Source organism: Sceloporus occidentalis, unplaced genomic scaffold, assembly GCF_023333645.1.
Source record: "Sceloporus occidentalis isolate IW3139 unplaced genomic scaffold, rSceOcc1.0.p SCAF_215, whole genome shotgun sequence".
Taxonomy (NCBI): domain Eukaryota; kingdom Metazoa; phylum Chordata; class Lepidosauria; order Squamata; family Phrynosomatidae; genus Sceloporus; species Sceloporus occidentalis.
The window spans coordinates 1228303-1251767 of NW_028317195.1; the positions used below are offsets into that span (position 1 = coordinate 1228303).

General features: G+C 38.4%; 2 protein-coding genes across 2 annotated transcripts; both read right to left on the reverse strand.

Annotated features, from left to right (window-relative positions):
- Positions 1-467: 467 nt before the first annotated feature.
- Positions 468-7084, reverse strand: LOC149277410 (retinol dehydrogenase 16-like). The gene is made up of 4 exons (XM_089502986.1): positions 6769-7084; positions 6062-6320; positions 3592-3755; positions 468-709 (listed from the first exon to the last, which is right to left on the reverse strand). The coding sequence occupies exons 1-4, from the start codon at positions 7082-7084 to the stop codon at positions 468-470; spliced, it is 981 nt and encodes a 326-aa protein (XP_089359112.1).
- An 8525-nt stretch (positions 7085-15609) lies between these two features.
- LOC149277411 (retinol dehydrogenase 7-like) lies at positions 15610-22080 on the reverse strand. The gene is made up of 4 exons (XM_089502987.1): positions 21744-22080; positions 21197-21455; positions 18289-18452; positions 15610-15836 (listed from the first exon to the last, which is right to left on the reverse strand). Exons 1-4 carry the CDS (start codon positions 22078-22080, stop codon positions 15610-15612), a joined length of 987 nt encoding a protein of 328 aa, XP_089359113.1.
- Between the last annotated feature and the right edge of the window lie 1385 nt (positions 22081-23465).

Here is a 23465-nt window from a genome sequence, read left to right on the forward strand (position 1 = left end):
GCTCTGAAGAAAACCTCTTTTTTTAATCGATAAAAATCTATTCGATTAATCGATAATGAAAATCGTTGACAACGATTTTCATTATCGATTATTATCGATTTTATCGATTAGTTGTTTCAGCCCTAGTCCAAACAGGGCAAGAAATTTAATTTATTGTCCGAATATGAATGGACCAAAATACGAAACAAAAAAGACAACTATATACACTAAACATGCACAAGCAATATACAATAGAAATACGTTTTCAATGATTTTGGCCAAATTAGGAAAAGTGCCCTATTTTTATTATACAATAGACTGTGTTTATCAAGTCTTGTTACAACTTGTTACAATATAACCTAGTTTATAAGGCTGTAAGGTATAAGGAAAACGTATGCTTAAATGTAAACTATTTAAATAAAATATACCACCACAGATCTGAGTTTGTGAGTATAAAGCAATAATAAAAAAAAACTGGCAGTAGATCATTAAATGCATGTCCTCTTAGGATCAGCTTTGGTGATGGCTGGCTTTGGGAAGGAACGGGTCAGCAGACAGTCTGATATTATAGTGGGAAGGTAAGATACTGGTAGATAGAATAGTTTGGTGTTCCAGCCAGCAGAATAGCGAGTCCACGGATGTACAGCTATAAGGGCATGCTCCATGTAGTCAGTGACCTGGGTTAGATGTGGAATGCATTTAGACAATTTGTGCTGGATGAGCCCACAGTCTGGGAAAAGAGAAAAAAGAATGTGTATTTACTCACCACAAATAATTTTAGAGCAGTTCAAACTGAATGTATAGTTTCAGTAGACCTTCCCCGGCTGTCAGAGATCACGGGGAACTCTGATCTCTGACAGCCGGGGAAGGTCTGCGCGATGGACGCAGACAACCCCCGCTGCACCGCTGCGGGGGATCTGGATCTTAGTCGTCTCATAGTCAGACCTAGTTGAGGTATGATTATAAGACGACCCCGATTAACAGACGAGGGGTATTTTTCAGAGCATTTGCTCTGGAAAAAACCTTGTCTTATAATCGAGCAAATACGGTAATTTGTTTCATAATTTAGAGTTTGACACATATTACCTAACCATTGATGTTGAGGAAGGGTACCCATTGCTGTTTATGTCCCGCCAGCTCTTACCTGGGTGCATAGGGGTAGGGGTTGGAGTATAGGGGTCTCTCCTAGGTGGGTACCAACACAGGAACTGATCTTCATGTTCCCCACTAGACCACAGTGCAGTTGAATGGGTTGTAAATTAGTGTTTTTGATACCATAATAAGATTAACTATTACAGACGATGCTTGAGAATGGGGTTTTGAGATATTAACGATGTGTGTGAAGTGTGGAGAAGATCAGGGAAATGTATTCCTCTCTATTTTCTCTTTCAGTATCATGAGGTAACAAGAATATGGCAGGTTTCCTGGAAAGGTTTCTACTTCTCCGCTCCATGGTGCTGTGTAAGGCCTCATAATTAGTGGTGTATTTACCTTGAGAGCTGCTTTAGGTGGCCACCCTCATCACCCAGTCACTAGTATATGACATCATATCCTGGGGTAATCTGTGACTTGAAGGTATACATTAAGCCTTTTAATGCATTATATGGAGGCTGTGTCTGTGTTAGGGCCTACCTGGTCTAGATGCACTGGAATGCAGGAATCCTACACAGAATAGCCTGTATCTTGCACTGCCCACTAGCCAGTTGAGAGTAGGGGTTTGACTAGTAGTGAACGGGGCAGGAGACGGAGAGTCGGAACTGTTCTAGTATAGAAGAATGGCATTAGAATGGTCACCCTGACAGCAGGTGACTAGAGGCAGCAGGTAAACTGGTACAGGGAGTAAGCAGATAGGCAGCAGGTGAACTGGTCCAGCACCACACGGCAAACCAGGAATCAAAGATCAAACCAAAGTCAGTGCTGAAGAATCAAAGCAAAGATAGCTGTAGGAACAGGGTCAGGCAAGGACAGGAATAGGTCAGGATGTGGTTAAAGGACAAGGCATAGGGACAGGTATTGGTTCAGGAACAGGGAGGAAATTAGACACCATTTTGAAGCTAGGAACTAAAAAAAAAACAACTGAGAACCTTGAAAAGGTGTCAGTTGTTTAAATAGTCTAGGTCCAGCTTTCCATTAGAACTTATAATTAAAGAGTGTGTCCCCTTTAAGAATCCCATCTACCCGCATGGACAAGGGATTCTTCGAGCAGCAGGTGCATGGCCACTCACTGGCCTCTAATGGACTGTTAATTGGCCAGTTGAGAAGATCAGAGATCTCTCTTGTAATCAGCTAATTGAAAGCAGTGCAGCCAAGGGGTGCTGCCCTACCACCCTAGGCCAAGCTCTAGTCAGCCTAAAAAAATACACAAAAATATTCTGCTCTCATGGATATCAAACACTTGCAAACACAGCACAGTTTATATATAAAAAAAGAAAATGTGTTAAATATATGTGTGACACCTCTATGAATTCCTGTGAAAAATATATTTGACGTATATATTACATTTTTTAGTTCACCTGTGTTACTAAAAACAGGAAATTCAACCATGATTTCTGTTTCACAGGTGTATAAATATAAGCTAACATATAGGACAAAACACCAGAGGTACATTTGGAGCACACAGAGAGGTAAACATATGTTAAAGTACTTCATGCCAACGGTTAAATATGTTGGTGGCTCGTTAATGTTTTGCAGCAGGTTTTCTGCCAGACTTGGATATTTTGTTAGGATATATGACATCCCTTGCCATGTATTCTCCAACCTCACTTGCCCTTATAGGAGAAGACTCAGAGCTGGCCAAAAAAAATATTTTTGGATAAACCTGTGTTGTGTGTGCAATTGTTTAATATCCATAAGAGCAGAGTATATTTGTGTATTTTTTGAAGAAAAGATCAAAAGGTTAAACAATGAAGATCATTTTTAACAGCCTTCTTTGCTCATATTTGCTAATATTAGTAAAGGGCACTGCATAAAGGATAAATGGTATGCAGGTAACAAATTAGAATGATTAAAAAAGAACATCTCATCAGTACTAAATGCAGTTAGTTGTCATGTGACACAAAATCAAGCACTGGTAGGCTATTGCCATTGAAAGTGCATGAGCTTCTTAAAGGTTTACGTTTTGTTTTATGTGATTTCATATTCAAGGGAACGAATTAAAGGACAACTCTGCTAAGTGAAACTGATGTATTGTCTAAGAGAAATAGCATCTGTAAGGTACCTGAAAGCCCTCTTATTCCTCCAATAAAAGCTCTGGATGTATCATTTTATCTGTCGAACATTGCTGATATTTAAAGTTATGTGGCTACAGAACTATATATAGGTCTTTTTTTATCCTATTCTGCATCCTGTTCTTTGGGTTTTAAGTAAACAAAACAAAACGATCATGGCAACTGAGAGTTTAGACTGCTTAATAAATCACCTTTTAGGTTAAAGAACAGATACAAATACTGAATACTGAATAGGATATCCCCTTTTTTGTACACTATTATTAAAATGTATTAATTATTGTCTGGTAAATTGTCCAAGTAAAACTAAAACTGGAGCCATAATTCCTAACGGCAAGAAGAAACATTCTGCTCTATAGAATGCAATGTAAAACCAGATATTGCTCACAGTCTTGAAAATACTGCTGGCCGTAGCTATCTTGGATAGACAGTGGTACTTTGCTCCAAATAGTGCAGATACTTTTTATTGTGGCCTGCTGATCTGTGGCTGGGGTTCTGTAGGAACTGGGTTCAATGATAGCAACCTTTACACCAAATGGTTGAAGTTCACGCCTGAAAAACCAATGGAGTAAAAAATTAGCTATTATTATAGTTAGAATATTAAGACTAACAGTATAAAGACTAAATCAAGATAAAGGTATATAAAACAGTAAATCAGCTTGGTCCCTTCCCGTCCTGAAATAACTTTTCATTTTGCACAACTCCAAGATAAATAATTTGCTACCAACTTAGTTAAATATTTACATAATCGCATGATCTTCTTTTTTTCCACTGGTTAATGATACACAAAATCCCTGGAATTAAGCATTGCTGAAAGTGCTTTATCATGACTGAGTATTGGAAAGACATTAATCTATAGATTATAGATAATTTCTATAGAAAAGGCATTGACATACAGAATACAGGTTTGGGTTCTTTAAACTTGGGCTAAAGTCTTGAGTGGCACATGAGAGGGAAGAGCTTGTAAGTGAGGTCATGCTAGGCTAGCCCAGCCCTTTTTGGAAATATTTTGTCATAATTATTTTTTCCCTACTCCCTTTTTATCTTTCAGGTTAATCTAAATTGATGTGACGTGGGTTCTTGAGATGTGACATCAGTTCAGGAGTTTGCTATGCCACGACCAAAATAGCTCAGTGCAGGACTCTCCATGAATTGGGACCATGGAGGGCGGTATTGTGGCTACTGTGATCGCTCTCCATACCCATACCAAGTGCCATATCGGAAGGCAATATCCGTTTACGAAGATAGAAGTGTCCTGGAATCAATAAGAGATTAATTTCTCTGTGTACTGAAGAGTAAATGAAGAGTTAGTGGGCTTATTATCAAGTGTGTATTTCACAGGATAATGGATAAATAATCTTTTATTCTTTTTTTTTGCTTCACTAGATTTCTTACTTTGTATCACAATGTACACAGTCTATTTATACATTTAAAGCCCACACTCAAACCCCTTCACTTTACTGAAACAGCTCTAACAAACATCTCCAATGACACTTCTCTATTCTAATATTACTGGATCTCTCTGCTGCTTTTGATACTGTTGATTACCACCTTCTTCTACAGGCATTCGAGATACAGCTCTCTCCTGGTTCTCCTCATATCTGTCTAACTGTTCCTTCTCTGTCAACTTCTCTGGCAAGACATCATCGCCACTTCCACTTTCGGTTGGTGTCCCCCAAGGTTCAGTCATTGGCCCTCTGCTGTTCTCTCTTTATACTTCATCTCTTGGCAAACTAATCAACTCATTTGGCCTCCAGTATCATCTATATGCAAATCTACATGTCTTCTCCTGATCTCTCTCCATCTCGCATGTCCCGTATTACCAATTGCTTGTCTGCTATTTCTTCATTGATGTCACAACACTACCTGAAACTTAATCTTTCTAAAACTGAACTCATTATCTTCCCTCCCTCCATCTCCACTCCACTACCTGAATTATCTATCCCCATTAACAACACAACTATCTCTCCTACTAACCAGGCCCGATGCCTTGGGGTCATCCTTGACTCTAACCTTTCCTTCATCCCTCGCATTCAGTCCCTCGCCAGATCCTGCCGCTTGCACCTAAAAAACATCTCTCATATCCGCCCATTCCTCACCCAAGAATCCACAAAAACTCTCAACTCTCATTCACTTATCATTTCCTGTCTTGACTACTGCCATACTCTTCTGGTTGGCATTCCACTGTTTCGACTCTCTTCTACAGTCTGTCCTAAATGCCGCTGCTAGGCATATCTTCCTTGCACGTCGCTCCTCTTCTGCTTCCCCACTCTGTGAAACCCTCCACTGGCTCCCAATTACCTTTAGAATTAAATTTAAAATCCTGATACTGACATATAAGGCCATCCATAATACTGTTCCTCCATGCATTTCTGCCCTCATAAGCAAATACTCTCCTACTCGATCCCTACGTTCTTCCTCCTCACTTATTACCTCTTCCTTTTCCCGTCTACAAGATTTCACTCGAGCTTCCCCATATCTCTGGAATCTACTCCCAAGGAACCTTCAGCATTCATCCTCCCTCCCAACATTCAAGAAACATCTCAAAACCCACTTCTTCAGAGAAGCCGCACCATCTTAGCTGCTAGAACTTCCTTGTCATTAATACAACCTCCACACTACCTCTCACCCTTTCTCTGTGAATTATGTTTGTCACCCCACTCCCTCAAGATTGTAAGCTTGCGAGCCGGGCTCTCTCCACCAAATGTATCGGTTTGTCTTAGTCTGTCAATTCTTGTCGTCATACCTCTTGAATTTATGTATTGCATTAAGCGCTGCGTAAACTGTTGGCGCTATATAAATAAAAGAGAATAATAATAATAATAATTATACAAAAACAAAATCACTTATTGTATTACCTTAAGGAATCAGAGAAGGCTTCTATCCCATGTTTGGAGATGCAGTATCCACCACCCAGAAAGGCAAGTCTACCCATGACACTGGACATATTAACAATACGTCCTTGTGCTTTTCTAATGAGAGACAGTAGGCTGAGAGTCACACTAATTGTCCCCAACAGGTTTACATTTAATACTCTGGCAAAATCCTCTATTGTTAGCCACTCATTTGGGGCTGCAGGACTCACAATACCAGCATTGTTTACTAGGCCCCATAGACCTGTGAACAGAAAAAGAAAAATGAACATATATTAAAATGTTACATATATGTTTAGAACACATGTTGTATACAATTCAACATATATAATTCAGAGTATTTTTCACTCATTATATGAGTAGTAATTTTGCCAGAATATATTGTAGTTCTAGTGGACTACTTAAAGGTAGAACTAAATAATCTATATAGAGTGAGCTAAAACAAATTAAATTGAGCTCATCCTGTATTGATGATTTAGTTTTACTATTTATTTCAACAGGGTTAACGGGTGATCCCTGTTTTAGGGTTATTTAGAGCACATTCATCATACAGCACTCTTCTTTTTTCTATTTTATTTATTGGACTATTTAAAGGTAACAAAGGCATTTAGCAAACAGAGGCAAAATAATACGGAAGATAGTGAAGAGCTCTTTCAGAAGCTTGAAATATAAACATAAAAAAATTAACTGACCTTTGTTGCTAACTTTATGTATAACCCACTTCACAGCATTGCTCACACTCTGGCTATCGGTGACATCCAAGATAACTGTCTGTAATCTGCTAGAGGTTGCCAAATTCAGATCATCAGCTCCTTTCTCAGTAAGGCAAGCTGCCAGTACCTGCATCCCACGCCGGTCCAGCTGCTTTGCCAATAGGTTCCCAAATCCAGAGTCACAACCAGTAATCAGTACATATTTATCTGAGAGATTCTCCAGTATCTGGCTCTGCCTGTACCATCTGTACAGGAAGAGCAGAGCCAACAGCACCACCAGTAGGGGGAGCCACATTACAGCAGATATAATCACTGGAAGACAAACATCAGGGACATCAACTTAACCGATATCACTGATATTAAAAGATGTTAAACTACGGCACAACCCATTTCTAAAAAAAAAATGCAACATGAATATTTTATTACAGGTTTTCAATATGCTTTGTTCATATTATTGAACATTAAAACATATTGTAAAATGTCATATACTAGCACCAACAAACAATAGGCAGGTGCTGTATATGAATATTAAATAGTACTAGGTACAAATGCTGTTTTTGTACCTTGAGGCACCTTGTGGAATATATCATAATTTATGTTTAGATAGGGGATAAAGATAGGACCAGGCATTTAAAGCATACCAGCCCATCTGCTTAACCCTAATTATCCATCCTTGATATAATTTAATCTGTAAAACAACCCTAATATTCAACCTCACATTCTACCATGTTGTCATCTTGCACTATATATATACTGTATATATACATATAGGGACTTCCAATCCAAGAAAAAACTTTTACAACCTTTCCACTGTCAATCTTACTAAACAGCAGTTCAGTGTTGGTAATTCCAGGCTTCAAGGACTTCAAAAAACCATGACTGCAGATCAGTGATTGTTCCCATAGCCTACATTTTACAGTACAGTAAATAAATCTACCTAAGGGTATCTGGAGGTTAAAATAATAAACAAAATGTTGACAACCATCTTAAATTGACGTTCTCAAGATTTCTATGGTTGTTTATCCACAATAATTTTACTTTACATGATAACTGAACACTGTTACAGTGACAAACAAATTCTTCTACTTAAAAGTGGGTTTGAATTGACCTACATGTGCGTAAGAGATAATAATTAAATCCTGAGCCACCGGAAACAAGAATGTTCACCTCTCCATTCTGCTTACATAACCTTTGATGGTGCACTAAAATAGTGGTACCAATTTATACACATTTCACCTAAAGCATGGTGTGTAGACATTAAATATTTGTATATTGTTTCTGAATTATATGAAGGTTACATTCATAAGCTGTACTCAAACATTACTCACATTAGAACTGGTAATCTTTCATTAAATCACTCTTCAGATAAATCTTTCGATCAAGAACTCCGTGTTCTTGCTTTTTGTTTGTCCCTTATGATTACATGTCCTTTTTCCTAATAGAATGTAGAGAGACAGTCAGCTACTCCCCATAGTTTTGCCTGTGTGAATTGTGAAAGTTAGGTCTCTGAAAAATACCGAATACCGAGACTTCTCATTCCACAATACAATGGACTGTAAACAATATTGAGCCAGTCTGGACTTGGGCTTTCCAGATGTGCCTTGAACAAAAAAGCTTAATTAATTTGTAATGATTACCATTGATTGCGCTGGCAAGGGGGTTATAAGAAGACAATGATCATTTGTGCTGGTTGGGGATGCCTTGAGGTGGGTAATAAAAAGAGAATGCCAGCTTTATTTAATATACAAAGAGACATAAGATGGATCATATTTCTAATACTAAGCACTGTGAAATGCTTTTGCAGCTAAATAGCAAGTTGAAAAATCCACTTCGGCAAGCCCAGTCAGAGGCCTAGTAAAGTATATTAGTATTTGCTCTCATGAACACATCCAGTTTGCAAAATAGACCATTTTACAGGGGTGATGTTCATCGGAAGAGACTACATAGTCGGAAAACTCATTTTGGATGAACATTTAAGATCCAGTCATGGTTAAAATTAAACCATGTGATACATTTATTATTATAGATTTTGTATTCATGATGTAATTTTATTTCTTTTTGAGGGCAATATTGAAAGGCGCAACCAGTAGACATGCTTCTAACCACTTCCTTCAACATGACCCGTTGAAGGCAGAGAATCACTCTCTTTGATCCTTTGTTTATAAGATTTGTGGTATCAAGTTTGCAATTTTGCTGTTCAAACAATTCACATATACTATGAAGTAATAATGTGAATGAATAATAAAGCAAGAATCTGAGCATGGGAGCCCTGAGTCCATTAATGTAGTACCAAGGGTGAGGAAAAATGTAGTCAGGACTGCGCAATAGTTAAGGCAGACAGCATAGTCCAATAGCAATAGATTAATAAGGCAAAGGTCTAGACGTGCAGTAGAAAGCATGATCTGAAAAGAAGTCAAAAACTGGGAAGTGGTGCTCAGGAATTTGAACACAGACAGGATACAGGAGAAAGGTAACAATGGGCGTAGGGACACTACTAATGGAGCTCTGGAATAACCAAGCACTGATGTGTTCACTTGGCAGACCTTAATAGTTCTGTCCAGGTTGCTCAGTGTGCTCTCAGTGACATTGTATAGGTGTCTGTGCAGTGATTGGTGCACTTTTCTGTGCATGCAGCTTTTGCAAGTGACAGGATGCATCAGCATGTATGTTTTATCATATACACTGCGGTGTGCGGTGCATGCATAGCCAGCATGGAGACCCACACGAAATAGCAGGCAGCAGGGGCATGCATCAGCACAGAGGGTGCTGTGCTTGTAAATCAGTGATGAATGCATGCTAGAAGACAAAGGGGCTAGGATGCAGGACTTGCAAGACAAGGTGCGCCGCTTGTCCTCCATGACAAGAATTATTTGAACATAACTAGAAAAATACCGTATTGGCTCGAATATAGGCCACACCCGATTATAGGCTGCACCCTTAAAGTTTGGTGCAATTTTAAAGAAAAAAATATTTTTAAAATTAGTGGAATGGTAAAACAATATTTTATCTGATGAACAGGCATACATGTATTTTAACATTTTTGGTATGTATTATACAATTAGTCAGCATATGTTATATACAAACAGAAAATCAATAGCCATTTAAGGTCCCTCTTAATTCATAATGCACCTTACTTATAGATATTTCCCTGATATGCCACTCTGTGCCCCAGATATGCTTTATAACCCCTGGTATGCCACTCTGCCCCCCCAGATATGCCACTCTGCCCCTAATATGCTTTATAACCCCTGATATGCCACCCTGACCCCCAAGATATGCCACTCTGACCCCCAGATATGCCACTCTGCCTCCAGATATGCTTTATAACCCCTGATATGCCACTCTGCCCCCCAGATATGCCACTCTGCCCCTAATATGCTTTATAACCCCTGATATGCCACTTTGACCCCCCAGATATGCCACTGTGACCCCCCAGATATGCCTTATACCCCCAAGAAATGCCTACCTGCCCCCCAGATATGCTTTATGCCCCTAGAAGTGCCACTCTGCCCTCCTGATATGCCACTCTGCTTCCTAGAAGTGCAACCATTTTTTATGAAATCATTTTACAAAAATAGAAAGTCTTCTGATGTATGAATGGAGTTGGAAATTTGTTAATTTCCTACAAATGGTTACATTTGCATTAAGCCATATGGTTGTAATATATTTGCTCTTTCAGTTTCTCAAACTCATAGATAATGCAAAGTGCTCTATAAAGAAAATATAAGGATATACGATAATAAAATATAATAAATATAATACAATTTTTAATATGTAATGCTGTGAATATTTGGATGAAAGACTGTTAACATATTTCTTATCTGCACTCCAGGAGAGGGCTGGCAGATTTCACTCTAGAAGCAAGCAATATATATATGAACTATATGTGCAACATTTTTATCTTAGCACACACATGTACATGCACACACATACAAACATAGATTCAATTAATTAAACAATACGATAAACATAATATGTAATGAATATATGAGAACATGTTCTAAAGAGTACAACATAGCAGGCATTGCATGCCAGGCCATAAGAATCACAAAGATTTTCTTATGTATTTTCTTATACTTTCAAACATACATTAACAGAAACATATTGTAAAGTTAGTTCTGGTTGAATGTACTCTGCTGGATTTTGCATAAATACACAGTTTGTCGGGTAAGCAGAATGTAAGAAAAAATGTGTTTTAAGTTGTGTGAACATGAATATTGAAATGTTTACATATTCTTTGATTATTTAATATAAGTAAATAACACAGACACACCTGTTTCTTTCTTCTTGTTCTGGCGTCTTGTTTAAATCCACCTTGAGAATGTTTGTGTAATTCCAATATAACGGGCCTAATTTTGTTTTTGTTATTGTAGGCCACAATAAGAAATATATTTGTTGAATTTTATTAGCTTTTCTGTAACAAAACACGCCTTAATATTATGTACAGCATGACAGAAGTGGAAAATGGAAACTTTTATATTCTATATCTGAAGGTAATGGGATGAAATGTCTTTCACAGAAAAGGAAGTGCTATAACAAGAGGGCAGGCTTTGAAACTGGAGAGTAACTAGGCTCAAGGGAGAGAGCAAGGAAGTACTTCGCGGAAAGGGTGTTGTATTCCAATCAGAGGAGGTAAAAGGGAATAAAGAACTTTAAAGTGTCTGGTATCTCAACAATGCTGTTCCATAAGCAAAGAAATGTGTACATTATTTCATTTTGACTTACACCTTTTTGACAGAATCACAAGGTAAAGTACCTAATGTATTTAATTTGTATTAGGTACCATGATTGAGTCAGAATAAGTTGATGAGGCCTACTGAATAAACTGGAAAATGCTGAATGCATATTGCCAATAGTGGGATTAAGCACAATAAGTCTGGCTACTATACTATAAAATTTAAACATACAGGCAAAAAGCCTGGTCTGGAGTCCTGACAAGGATTTGGTGAATATTTTTCCAGTTTTTCCATCTAAGTCTGGATTTTTTTTTAAAAACTATAATTCTATACAAAATTTTGGTACATAAAGTGGATACATGGATAAGGGGCATTTTGTGTCATGTTCTGTTCGCATTACCAAATCAGAACATTGGCAACTCAAATAATCTAATCTTGTTACCTGTATAAAAGACACCTGTCCACAGAAGCAATCAATCAATCAGCTGTCCAAGGTTGTCAGGGACAAGATTGTAGATCTACACAAGGCTGGAATGGGCTACAAGACTTGGTGGGAAGGTGACAACAGTTGGTGCGATTACTCGCACATGGAAGAAAGATAAAATAACTGTCAATCTTCCTTGATCTGGGGCTCCATGCAAGATCTCACCTGGTGGAGTTTCAATGATCATGGGAACGGTGAGGAAACAGCCCAGAACTACACGGGATGATCTTGTCAATGATCTCAAGGCAGATGGGACCATAGTCACCAATAAAACAATTGGTAACACACTATGCCATGAAGGACTGAAATCCTGCAGCGCCTGCAAGGTCACCCTGCTCAAGAAAGCACATGTACAGGCCCGTCTGAAGTTTGCCAGTGAACATCTATCTGAATGATTTAGAGGATAACTTGGTGAAAGTGTTTTGGTAAAATGAGACCAAAATCGAGCTATTTGGCATCAACTCAACTTGCTGTGTTTGGAGGAGGAGGAATGCTGCCTATGACCCCAAGAACACCATCCCCACCGTCAAACATGGAGGTGAAAACATTATGCTTTGGGGACAGGACAACTTCACTGCATCCAAAGGAACGATAGATTGAGTCATGTACTGTCAAATCTCGGGTGAGAACCTCCTTCCCTCAGCCAGGGCACTGAAAAAGGGTCGTGCATGGGTATTCCAGCATGACAATGACCCAAAACCCACGGCCAAGGCAATAAAGGAGTGGGTCAAGAAGAAGCACATTAAGGTCCTGGAGTGGCCTAGTCAGTCTCCAGATCATAATCCCATAGAAAATCTGTGGAGGGAGCTGAAGGTTCGAGTTGCCAAACATCAGCCTCAAAACCTTTATGACTTCGAGAGGATCTGCAAAGCGGAGTGGTACAAATCCCTCCTAAACGTGTGCAAACCTGGTGGCCCACTACAAGAAACATCTTACCTCTGTGATTTCCAACAAAGCTTTTGCCACCAAGTACTAAGTTATGTTTTGCAAAGGGTTCAAATACTTTTTTCACTGAGTAAAATGTGAAACAATTTATGACTTATTTGAAATGCGTTATTCTGTTGTTGTTACTCTGTCTCGCACTGTTCAAATAAACCTACCATTAAAATGTCTGTCAGTGGGCAAATGTACAAAATCACTGTAATTAACCTTATGGTAGGGACTGCCCTGGTAGTGTGTCTGTAGATGTTAAAATGATAGTACACATTCTTTGAATTCTATGGTTTTACGTAGCAGGACATAATAACAATCATCTGTTCCTTAGCAGGTCTAAAAATTAGGTAAATGCAACCTCAGATGAACAATTACACAACATATTACAGTGTCATGATTTACTCAACAAAAATAAAGCCAAAATGGAGAAGCCATGTGTGAAATACTAAGTACACCTTGTGATTCAATGGCTTGTAGAAGCAATAACTTGAAGTAATCACTTACATTTTGGCTGGCTCTTCTTTACAACATTGCTTCAGTTCATTGAGGAATGGGGACATTTGTTTATACACAGCTCTCTTGTGGTCCTGCCGCAGCATTTCAGAGTTCTGGACTTTGACTTGGCTATTGCAACACCTCAATTCTTTTCTTTTTCAGTCATTTGGTTGTAGATTTGCTGGTGTGCTTGGGATCATTGTCCTGCTGCATGACCAAATTTCAACCAAGCTTTAGCTTTTGCACAATTGACTCTAAAATACTTTGGTATATAGAGGAGTTCATGGTTGACTCAATGACTGCAAGGTTCCCATGTCCTGTGGCTGCATTACATTTTCTTGGAACGGGATGGTTTCCCGCATGATGTGATGGTGACATCACTGGGGTCTTTTTATTTTTAAAGTTTTTTTTATTTTATTTTACTGACCACATAGTGATTAGTAAGCTGTGCTCCATTGAACTGCATGGTTAGCTGCAGTACCACTTTGTAGTGAGCACTGCTATCTCGTGAGAGGCAACACGTTGGGAAGGGGGCTGTTTGATGTTGTTTAGGGGAACAAATAAAACAAGAGTAAGAGGAGCGCAAGAAAGTGGAGTAAGGAGGAGAGAGAGAGAGGGAGAAGAAAGAGACAGAGAGAGGGATAATAAGAAGATAGAAGAAGGAACAGACAAACAGAAAAAGGAGGAAAAATTAAATAAGGGGGCATAAGGAAAAAAAGAAAGGGAGACAGTGAATAATAAAACACAGAAAGGGAGAGAGATGAAAGAGAAAAAGTGCATGTTATTTTAATAATGGGCACATGCACTAGTAACTATATTTTAGGTAAAATGTGCCTTGCTGATTTAATTCCTAGTTAATTCCCCACTTCTTTTCTCTTATAATAAAGCTCAGGGTAGGAGGAGTACATGATTTATTCTCCCTTAGTTTTCACTCCCAAGTAAAAAGTCACTACAAGAAAACATGGACACAAGAGCAAGTTTGCCTATGGGATTATGCAGAATCCACCATACATTTGTAATGGGGATACCACGATAACCTCTTGTCTATCATATGCAATAAATTGCATTAAATTGCCTTTAAGTGTCATCTTAAGAGCAGTAAAAAATACAATAAATTTACCTGAGGAGAAGTTTTTAAACAACTACAAAATAAACAAAACCACAAAGTGAATATAAATGTGCAAATAGATACAAAATATAATATTACTCCCCTACAACACTGCTGCTCCCAAAAGGGGTACCCTGGATGGTCTAAGTCTGCCCCTGACAATAATAATGGAAAATATGTCTACACAAAAGAGCATTGGGAGTTTGAGGGATGGTTCTTTTGGTTGTGCGGTTATAAGGAAAAATAGGTTGGCTGGACACTGTTGAACCTGTTCGTCACACTCTTAAGATAATGACAGCATGCATATCAAGTGTTTATTTTAAGCACCATTTAGTGATGCAGGAGAACTTATAATAACAATATTAATAGTGAATTATTGCTGGGACAGCAATTAGCCCTAATTAACTTATTAATGCTACCTTTATGGTACATACATTTTGTCAGTCAATCAGTGCAGAGGTTTTGTAAATATTTAGAATGAACCTTGTGAATTATCTATTGTCCAGTAGTTCATAACCCAGAACTCTAAACACACCAGTGGTCCAAGTTTCTACTGAAAAAAATCTTGCTCTGTTAGTGTGCCTAGAGGACTGGATAAATTCTAATAAATGTCATGTCCTCCAGTTATCACCATTCTCTTAATTTCACATAAAGGTTGGTAAATCAAAAATCACCTATAAGCAAATTAACCATAAGAAAGGGATACCCTTAATGGAGAGGAATAATCATATAGAGTCTGCAAAGAAAGTTAAAATACCATTTCTCGCTATATACATATTGGGTGGATTTTTTTTTAATACATATGTATTGCCTATTTTTATCTGTAAACACAGTTACATGGATTTATTTAGTAGCACATCCATTTAAAGAATTAGTCAATTTAAAGCCGTCCACGTGTTATTTTAATTGCTTTGTGGCTATTGTGCATTGTTTGAATTTCTTGGGTAATAAGGCTAGAGTAAGAGAAGTTAAGCATGGCATTTTAGGGAGGCTGTTGGTGAGTATGAAAGTACTGTAGTAGGAAAAACAAATCAATGACAAAACTGTAAACACAACATAATTTGTAAAAGTGTGAATTATATACAGTAAATACAAAAGAGCCAAGGGTGTTATCGCTGGTTATATCAATGAGATGTTGCCTGAGCTGGACTAGGAGCAGAGAGTGTCAGCAGGTAGTCCGAGAGCACAGCGGGTAGGTAGGAGACAGGTATAAAAAAAAGCTTGGCGTCCCATCCTGCTGAATAGCGTGTCCAGGGATGCACAGCTGTCAGAGCATGCTCCATGCATCGTGCCACTGGGGTTAGGTCCGTATTGCATAGGGACAAAAACGTTTTCATCATACCGGTGACATCTGTAGCAAGACAAATAGTATGCAGATGTTGCAGAAATGCATTATAGTGAGTCATGAATTTATTATCTACATAAAGCAGGTAATAGAAAATGTTGGTATCCATATTGTTCAGTCAGTCTAGCTTTCTTTTATAGTTAATTGTGAATTGGTTAAATATTGGAAAACTGAGAATCAAATGAAAAATCGCCCCGGGATGCTAGAATATTGAAGACAGATTCGCTGAGAAAGAGATGCGTTTCTTTGCCTCTCATTCCCCGGGAATCAATATGTATTATTCTGACCTCTCTTCAGACGTCCGGTAAAGGGCGGCGCTACTGGAACAGCCTTTCCCTGTTTCCACTTTTGTGGAAATTCCTAAAGAGGCCGTGTCCAGTTGTTCTCAGAGAAGCAGACAAAAAGAGAAAAGGAAGACAAAAGATCAAAAAGATGCACGAGAAGAAGCAGAGCTGCACAGCAAGGAGACAGGGACTCAGAACTGGTCAGGTAGGGAGACATACAGAGAGACTGTAAGAGAGAGTAGGAGTACGTGAATGAGTGTGTGAGAGTGTTAAGAGTATAAGAGTGTGAATGAGGATGAGTTACAACAAATTTGGTTTCCGAATGTAAAAAGCCCTCTGATTTTCATCCGAACCAGGAGGGCAGGAATTATTTGTTGTCTGAAAAAAATGGACCAAACACACATCATATGCAAGGAGATTCAGAAATGAGTTTCTTTCTCTGTAAATCCATTTGCAATATTTTGGCCTTAAGTACTTCTGCAAACGAAGAAAGAAGACGAACATGAAGAGGCAAGTGAAGAAGCGGAGGTGCAGGGAAGGAGACAGGGACATGGATGTGGGTGGCGGAGAAGAAAGGGAGACATTGAGAGAGAAAGAAGAATGAGAGTGTGAAAGCGTGAATGACAGTGTGAGAGAGAATGAGTGAGAGCAACAAAATGCAAAGGAAAAGTCGGAGCTCTCTGCTTTGTTTTTGTTTTGGGACACTTTTTCTGGCTTTTTTTCTTTTATTGATCTACAAAAGCTAATGAAAAAAACTGCTAAATACATTCTAATATTTTGTAAATACCCTATATTTTTATGTTTTTTTGGTGCAAATTATAGGGCAGGGAATACAAGTAGCTTATTACTATACAAAAGCATTTTTTCCCAAAATCAGGTCATTCTGCTCCTGGTATATGTCAATGCCAAACAACACATTTGGGAAATGCGCATTTCAGGTTTTTAACTTGGAATTTTGACATCTGGTCATCCTGCCCCATGTCCTGTTTGAGACAGGACAATTCAATTTACCCCATCAAACCATATATTTTTGAAAACTAGGCACCTCATAGTGTTTAAAATGCGGGTATCTTAACACTTACTATTAACTAATTTTACCACTAGTCTTTGTCAACGTTTGTGGTAGTAGTTCTTTGGAATTTGCAGCCCCTGGTATATGCCAAAGCCCAAAAATATGTCCTTGGTACAGTGGTACCACCCATGCATGTTTGTCGGTTTGTTCAACTCAGAATTTTGGCATCTGGTCATGCTTCCCCCATGTCATCTTTAAAGTTGCCCAATTTTGTTTACCTCATGAAACCATGTATTTTTGAAAACTAGACACCCCAAAGTATTTAAAATGCTGGTATTGTAACATTTTCCATGCACTAATTTTACCACCAGCCTTTGTTTGTGTGCATTGTTTGTGTGGGGTTTACAGCCCCTGGTATATGCCACAGCCAAACACCCCCCAATATGTGTTCAGCAACATCTCCTGAGTACAATGATACAACCCATGAATAGGCCACATTTAGGAGGTGCACATAATTTGTGGAATTTTGACATTCGGCCAGTCTTCACTCATGTCCTATTTGGGACATCTCTGACACCACATGGGTATTTCAAAAGTATTTTAACTCTTTCAATGCCAGAATTTTTGTGTAGATACAGTGCTTATTTTACATTTTGTTGGGACTGAATTGTTCCCCTGATGGTGACACTGTATAATTATTTTTACATATTACTACATTTTTTTTTTAACAATTTTTTTTCTTTTTTTGTTTATTTTACTAATCAGATTGTGATTAGTAAACTGGGCCCCATTGGCTTGCATGGATGAATGCAGTACCTGTTCTCATCTCTCGCTATGGCACTTGTGATCACTCTCCGAAGCGGTCACCCTGAGTCCTGGGGTGGGTTTTCTGTGTTGCTAAATGCCTCGATATGAATGCCGCTTGAGCTCTTTTAAAGCAGGTGGCTGCCGCCATATTGAATGTGACACGCATCAGCCGGGGCCAATGCAGCAATTTTCGATGTTGCAAAATCCTTAATATCCAGGCATAACAGCAACATTGGGAGAAGAAAAGTATCTTTGGTAACTTTTGTAAGCCTTTTCATAACCCCATGATGTACCAGGCACATTAATTATAATTAAAGGGTTAAAGGTTATTCTTAAACACATTTGAGTTACTTACAATCATGGAAGTACTGAATTCCATAACTCTGGTGAATTTCTGGACTGGTGCTGCTCCAGATGTTCTGCAAACAGTTCTTCATATGATCTAGATTATTCAACTGGGTCTGGAAATAACCGGGCTCTATAATAGAGACACTGACTCCAAATTGCCTCAGTTCACGTCTGTAATTAAAAAATTAGATAATCTACAGTAATACATATTGCAAAGTTTTGTTTTTTTTAATTAGTTCTGCTGGGCCTTGGAACATATGGAAGAACCTATAGATACCAAACATATATGACCAAAAGTATGTGGACTCCTAACCATCTATATGAGCTTGTTTGACATTCCATTCTAAAACCATGGGCATTAATATGATGTTGGCCCCCTCTTTGTGGCTATAACAACCTTTTGGGAATTTGAGCCCATTCAGCCAATGGAGAATTTGTGACATCAGTCACTGATACTGGTGGAGAAGGGGTGGCTTGCTATCCGCATCCCAGTTCATCCCAAAGGTGTTCATTAGGATTATGGTCAGAGCTCTGTGTAGGTTTGTACCCTTTATATGGTCCATTGTAACATTGCTTTAGAATTCTATATGCTGAAAAAATTCCAACCTCTTATTTAGCTTTAATTTGCACTTTGCTATAGCTAGACGAGGCAGCAACATTTGGCTCGACATTGCTCATCAAAAGTTGGCATGTGCAAGTTCAAACTCCTCTTCTACTTTAGTGTTTTGGTACTTACACATCTATAAGGACACAAGTGAAGGTTTTTCTATGCTGGAGGCATGGACATCCACAGATTTTTTTCAAGGTGAAAGGGAAATAGGCAGCATAAGATGGCATTGTCCAGCAACTTTGGGGGACTTTAGCCTTATCCAAAATGGCAGGTAATACGCAGAATAGGCATCAGCAGGGGATAGTAGCGGAAGTGCGCCCTCTTGCCCCTACTACAGACATCTGTGGCCTTTAATATTCACATACATGTGCACCCATAATATCAGCATGTCTCACAGCTCCACAATAAAACAATGATAATAATCTAAAAAACATTTTTTTCTTCATTGGAAATAGTTATGTTCGCAGAAATAAGACCTAGTTAGAAAAACATACAATATAAAACTCAGAACTGAAGGTCTAGCACTGTATCAGGAATGTATCCATTTATGCCAAGTCATAAAGTACACTCCAGGTCTTGTATGTACTTTAATGCATAAACTGCTTGAGCGTTATCTTGTATATAACCTTTTTTTCTTATGAAAATGCACAGAGGCATACACTCCCCCAGTTTGCCTTGCAAAAGATGTCTTCAACAAAAAGCATCTTGCAAGTGCCACCAACTCCCAGACTGGCAGGGGAGTGGCCCCATTGACCCCGTCTCCCCCACATACATACAGGCACATATATGTACACATGCTTACACAAACTTACAAACTAACAAACATACACTTACTCATACTAACACACACGTACACACTCATGCTAACATGCACTCCCTAACACACCACTTGCACACACTCATGCTCACACACTTACACGTAAACACATACACATACATGCTCACACACAAACAAAATACACATCCACGTTAAAACACACACATTAACACATTCATACTTTCACGCACACACACTTCAGCATACACATTCCTGCTCACATACACTTATACACTCATGCTAACACATAGTCCCTCTCACACCATTATCGCCTACACATACATGCTAACACAAAAACGTACATGTTCATGTTCACACACATTTAAACATACACATTTATGATGACATACAGACATACATACATTCTCATTTCTTACCTCTCCCTTACCTTCTCACTACCTCGCTCCCTCAAACCCCTATACCTCACCTACAGCTATTTTCCAGCACTTGCATACTGTGTGAACATCCTTACTTCTACCACGTAACATGACCCTGCTGCATTTCTGTCTTTCTGTCCCCCCCATGCCAGTTCAAAATTGTTTATAAAGGCAGCCCCATCGCAATTGCAACCCCTTCAAGTCACCAGTTCAACCCTGCTCCAACCAAAAACAGCACAGACTTGTATGTGATTTTCATCTAACGAGAAATCCATATGGATAAAGGGCTCCCATTGATTTCAATTCACCTGCCAGTGGTTGGTTGCATCTAGCAGCCAGAACTGAGGGTAATTGTAGAGAGCAAAAAAGTGGCATTTCACTGCATCTCTGCAACAGGAGTATTTTCAGATATTTTTTTTAAGTAACAAAGTAAACAATGCACATGAAAGTGCTTATTAAATACTTTAATATGTATTAATGCTTTGTGGAGCTGTTTGGTGGAAGTAAACTTTCCAGATGCTGTAAAATGCAATAAAATGATAAAAAAAAACAGCTTTTAAAAAAATAGCACATTCTTGAAGATTTCATATCCAGTCTGAAATAAAAAGCTTCTTATTTGTAGATCCGATTTTCATCCATTGTCACCTGGAAATGCTAATAAAAAGTTTCCATATTTTCTCATATTACAGATAGCACTAAAACAGTGCATCACTGCTGATTTTCCTAGTGAAAGGTTCAAATGTATAATCCAAACACATTATTACGCTACCTACATCATAAGCTTGAGAGTTCATTCGGGGCTAGAATTTAGTTTCCTTTGGTTTCCTGTGTCTATTCAATACACAGATTTGTAATTTGGCAGGCAACCTCGCGCTTAGCATGGTAGAACAATGAGCCCATGATATTCTTTAGACTGTTATAAATATTCATTTGGCACCAGCTTGCCCCCTAAAGGTATGACTGAGTAAAGCTAGTAAAGCAAATATATATATAAAAGAATATTTTAATATGTTAGATTAAAATAGTGTTACATTTTGTAAAATGTGCTATTTTTGGCTGAAATAAGTTTTTTCATGTTAACAATAACTTTCAGGCCATCTTTATGTCTTACCTCAGGCTATCAGAAAATGCTTCCACGCCAAATTTAGAGACACAGTAGCCACCTCCACAGATAGTCACCCTTCCCACAATACTGGAAATATTAACAATGCGTCCTTGAGATTTTCGGATCAGTGGCAGGAGTTTCAGGGTAACATCAATGAGCCCAAGTAGGTTTACATCCAGTACTCTACTAAAATCATCTTTTTTCAGCCACTCATTGGGGGCACCTGGCATCCCAGTTCCAGCGTTATTCACCAAACCCCAGAGTCCTAAAACAAAATCAGGGATCACGGTGAAAGAGGAACAGAGAAATATAACAATTTAATAGTTGCATTTCAGCAAGTATGTTGCATAGTATGAATAGGTAAAGTTTGAAGTGTTTTTGCTTGTGTTGATTACTCATCAATATGTCAGTGGTGTACTCTAGTACCTCAAAGAGGCAGGCGTAAACACCAAGAATGATGGATCAAATTTGAGGACTATCCCACAGGACATGGGACTGTTCCATACATAAGTAAAAAGCAAAAATGTACATTATCAGGTTGGATCTGTCTGACCTTTGTCAGCGACAACATGTGTGACCCACTTGGCAACAGAGTTCACACTCTGGCTGTCAGTTACATCCAGGATTACTGTCTGCAGTCTGTGGGATGTCTCCATCTTCAGATCCTCAGCTCCTTTCTCAGTCAGACAAGCTGCCAGTACCCACATTCCACGCCGGTCCAGCTGCTTTGCTAGCAGGTTCCCAAATCCAGAGTCACATCCAGTGATCAGCACATATTTATCTGAGAGATTTTCCAGTATCAGGCTTTGTCTGTACCATCTGTACAGAAAGAGCAGAGTCAAAAGCACCACCAGCAGGGGGAGCCATATCATGAAGACAGACCCACACATTTCACTATAACAGAAATATAGAGAAATGTTAGTGATTAGGTGTGATTACTGTAATCTAATTAAGGAATGTGCATATATGTGTTGTAAAAAGTAGTGGGGGTTATTGCAGAAGATGTCGTATCAGCCCGTTTTTTCCATTGTAATTAACTCCCATCTCTGATTGTATATACGGTATATGTCTACTAATTCAACTAATCAGCTCTTGGACCAGGAACCTTTTTATTGACTGATTGTATCTGTTGGCTCTTAAAAAATACAAACATACATACATGCATACATACACATGTGCTTTTCTGATTAGCTGTTTAGTAAGACTCTATACTAGTTCATGGATACACATGGCAAATAATAATTCTTAGAATAGAAAGTTTAGAAACAAAAAAATAATTATTACTACTCGTCTTCAGTTACTACATGGGTCCAATACACAAAGTGGGATTCCTTTTAAGGCAGACCAGATCACTGACTCCAAAGAGTAGCAGAGCAAGCGATATGAAAACTTTAGAGGATTTAACCATGTATTTTAACGGACCAACACTTGTAAATGTCTCCTGAGAGGAGAGTTAAGCTCATCCTGCTTATGGGGAAAGTCTCATGGAAAAACTAAATACTTTCTTTTCAGAATTTTGAATAGAGAAGTTTAGATCTGAAGACAAACTTTCTTCTGTTCATATATGCCTTAATTATCTGCAGACCTGGAGCCTGCCATAGTAGGCAGACATGATATTTTGTATGACTTTCTCTGCTCAAACACCACACTGGCCTGTTTATGGAGTGCTAAAGAAGTCAGTGTCTATTATTAAGACTGAGTCATTCTTTTTTTTTTACCCCAGGCAGTATGATCAGAGTGCTTGTCTAGTAGAATGAGCTGAGATAAAAGGGCTAGAACACAAAAATGACTAGTATGAAGCTGTCAAAAAGCATTATCTAAGTAAAAACGACAATTGTTTTAAAAAATAAAACAGCATTTTTGTAATGCTATATCATATCATTAATAAAACATTTGGATGTGATTTCCCTTTTACAGCAAATACAACACAACCTCATCTCTTCTTGCAGGTAGAACTCATCACCTACAATACATTTTTGACCGGTCTTTAAATACATACATCTGCCTTACCTTAATCTACCTAGTCTGTCCAAATTCCTGTTTTTTCAGTTTTAAGCAACTCTAGACAAATCCTTTATCAAGCTGGGTTCTTGCCATAGTACCAAACAAAGAAATCAACTCAGAGAGTAACCTAGTTAAAATATTGTTCTTTTTTGTGCTGGAGATCATTAACTACAGAAGATCACATGATTTATATCAATTTAATGTGACCTTTATCACCAAGGTAACAGTTTTTGTTCTGGATTTGCCAGAACTGGTTAGAACAGTGAATACC